General features: G+C 68.0%; 1 protein-coding gene across 1 annotated transcript in view; it reads right to left on the bottom strand.

The window, feature by feature from the left end:
* Positions 1-2,161, bottom strand: part of ATP4A (ATPase H+/K+ transporting subunit alpha) — an 11,635-nt gene that overhangs the window by 5,179 nt on the left and 4,295 nt on the right. Inside the window, exons 11-15 of the mRNA XM_006037764.3 lie at positions 1,733-1,867; positions 1,288-1,492; positions 819-994; positions 431-567; positions 181-331 (exon numbers count right to left, since the gene is read on the bottom strand). Of these exons, the coding sequence (XP_006037826.1) occupies positions 181-331; positions 431-567; positions 819-994; positions 1,288-1,492; positions 1,733-1,867 (804 nt within the window). The remainder of the gene's footprint in view (positions 1-180; positions 332-430; positions 568-818; positions 995-1,287; positions 1,493-1,732; positions 1,868-2,161) is intronic.

The raw sequence follows: 2,161 nt of genomic DNA, 5'->3' as shown, positions 1-2,161 counted from the left end.
GCTCCTTCACTGCACTGGTCTACTCAGCCCTCTGCTAGGCTGGCTGTTCCACCCCAGAGCTGCTCTCACTTCAGCTCCGAATCGACCCCCGCTGCTCCCTGTTGCCTCGGGGGGGGGGCCCTCCCCAGCTTGGGAGGGCAAGTTCAGTCCCCTCCTCAACCCCATCCCCTGGGGCCTCACCAGCTTCTGGCAGCTCTCAACGATGATAAGCTTCTGCTGGGGGGATGTGCGGGCAAAGACCATCTCCGGGTGCATCTTGAGGGTCTCCACCAGCTCCTCGCCCTCCATATCCTTCAGCTGCCCCCCGTTCACCACGCAGGCCCGTGCCGCCCTGCAGGGGCAGCACCGGATGCCTGGGTTCCCTCCGACTCCCCTCCGGGAGGGGCACCTGGACCCCACATGGGGTGGTGGTGGTGGTGGAGGCACTCACCGCTTATCCACCTGATCAATGGGCATGCGGAGGCGGGCAGCGATGTCCTCCACCGTCTCACTGCCCTCGGAGATGATGCCCACGCCCCTGGCGATGGCCTTGGCTGTGATGGGGTGGTCACCCGTCACCATGATCACCTGTGGGGGTGGACTCAGTGGGGGAGCGGCTTCAAGCTTCCCTCAGCGGTGCCCTAGCTGGTACGTGCTCCGCTGGGCCTGTGGGATTTGCCCCAGGGCTGCGAGCTTCCCTGGGACAGTTGCAGGGTGCTGCAAGATTCCCTAGGACAGTGTTCCCAGGGCTGCAAGCTTCCCTCGTGTCCCCCCAGTGCTGCAACCTTCCCTGGGACACTACCCCTCATGTTGTGAGCTTCCCCAAGACAGTGCCCTACCCGGATGCCAGCCGTGCGGCACTTGGCAACAGCATCGGGGACGGTGGCACGGGGCGGGTCAATCATGGAGACGAGGCCGGCGAAGCAGAGGCCGCTGGTGGGGAAGTTTGGCTCCTCGGCGTCGAAGGCGAAGCCGGGCGGGAACTGCCGCTCATCCAGGTACAGGTGACAGAAACCTGCGGGGGTCAGGGCACTGCTGGGGTGAAGCTCGCAGCAGCCCCTACCCCACCACTAGACCCTGCCCCTTCTCTTAGGCCCCTCCTCCTAGGACTCATTTCCCCCCCTCACCTCAGGCCCCTCTCCCCTGCTTGGTTAAGTTCCACCCGCTTCCCCCAGCAGGCCCCGCCCTGTTGCTCCAGGCCCCGCCCAGCTTCATTATGCCCTGCCCCAAGGAGACCCTGCCCCCACGCCCCCTGGGGGACCCAGTGCCTTCTCCCCTGCCCCGCCCCTTCCCCCCCCAGGCCCCTACCGAGCACGCGCTCGCCCAGCCCGCCCAGCTGCACGTAGGCCGTGTGAAAGGCCTCCTGCCACTGCGCGTCCAGCGGCAGCTCCTGGCCCTTGATGAGGATAGAGGCGCAGCGCTCGAGGATGCGCTCGGGGGCGCCCTTCATCACCAGCACGTGCCGCGACCCCGCGCCTGCCCCCAGCTCCGCCTCCAGCGCGTGCACCGACAGCTGCGGGGAGACGGGGTCAGCGCGGCGGGGGGGCCGGGTGCCGCAGTCCCACCCCGGGGTGTGGGGGGGGCAGGGGAAGACCCCTGGGTCCCACCCCAGGGTGTGTGGGTCCTACCCTGGGCTGTTGGGGCAGGGGCAGACCCCTGGGTCCCATCTCGGGATGAGGGGGGGGCAGGGGCAGACCCCAGGGTCCGACCCCAGGGTGTTACAGGGGGGTGGGCCCCTGGGTCCCTGGCGCACCTGGAACTTGTTGGTGGAGTTGAAGGGGATCTCGCAGGTCTTGGGGAAGCGCTCGCGATAATCCTGCACGTTCCCCACCGTCAGCTCCGCGAACTTGAGCAGTGCCGTCTCCGACGCGTCCCCGATCACGATGCGCTGCAGGGGAAGAGGGGTGTCAGCCGGGCGGGGGTGGGGGGGCACCCCCAGGGTCCCCCTCCTGCCCCACAGCTGGGATTGCAATGGGTCGTGTCCCCTGGGGGTGTTTGGGGGCCACTGCATGGAGCCCCTTAGAGCCCCCCCAGGCCACAGCACCCCCCCAGAGTCCCCAGGGGGATTGCAGTGCATCCCCTAGTGGTCCCCATTGACCATTGCAGCTGGGTTGATGCCGCTCTGGGGGTCCCTGTTGGCCACTGCATGGTGCCTCCTAGACCCCCCCAGGCCACAGCAGCC

The sequence above is a fragment of the Alligator sinensis genome, unplaced genomic scaffold (genome assembly GCF_000455745.1).
Source record: "Alligator sinensis unplaced genomic scaffold, ASM45574v1 scaffold1434_1, whole genome shotgun sequence".
NCBI lineage: Eukaryota > Metazoa > Chordata > Crocodylia > Alligatoridae > Alligator > Alligator sinensis.
The sequence above is the reverse complement of the archived record's forward strand: the minus strand, read 5'-3'. Positions and strand labels throughout refer to the sequence as shown.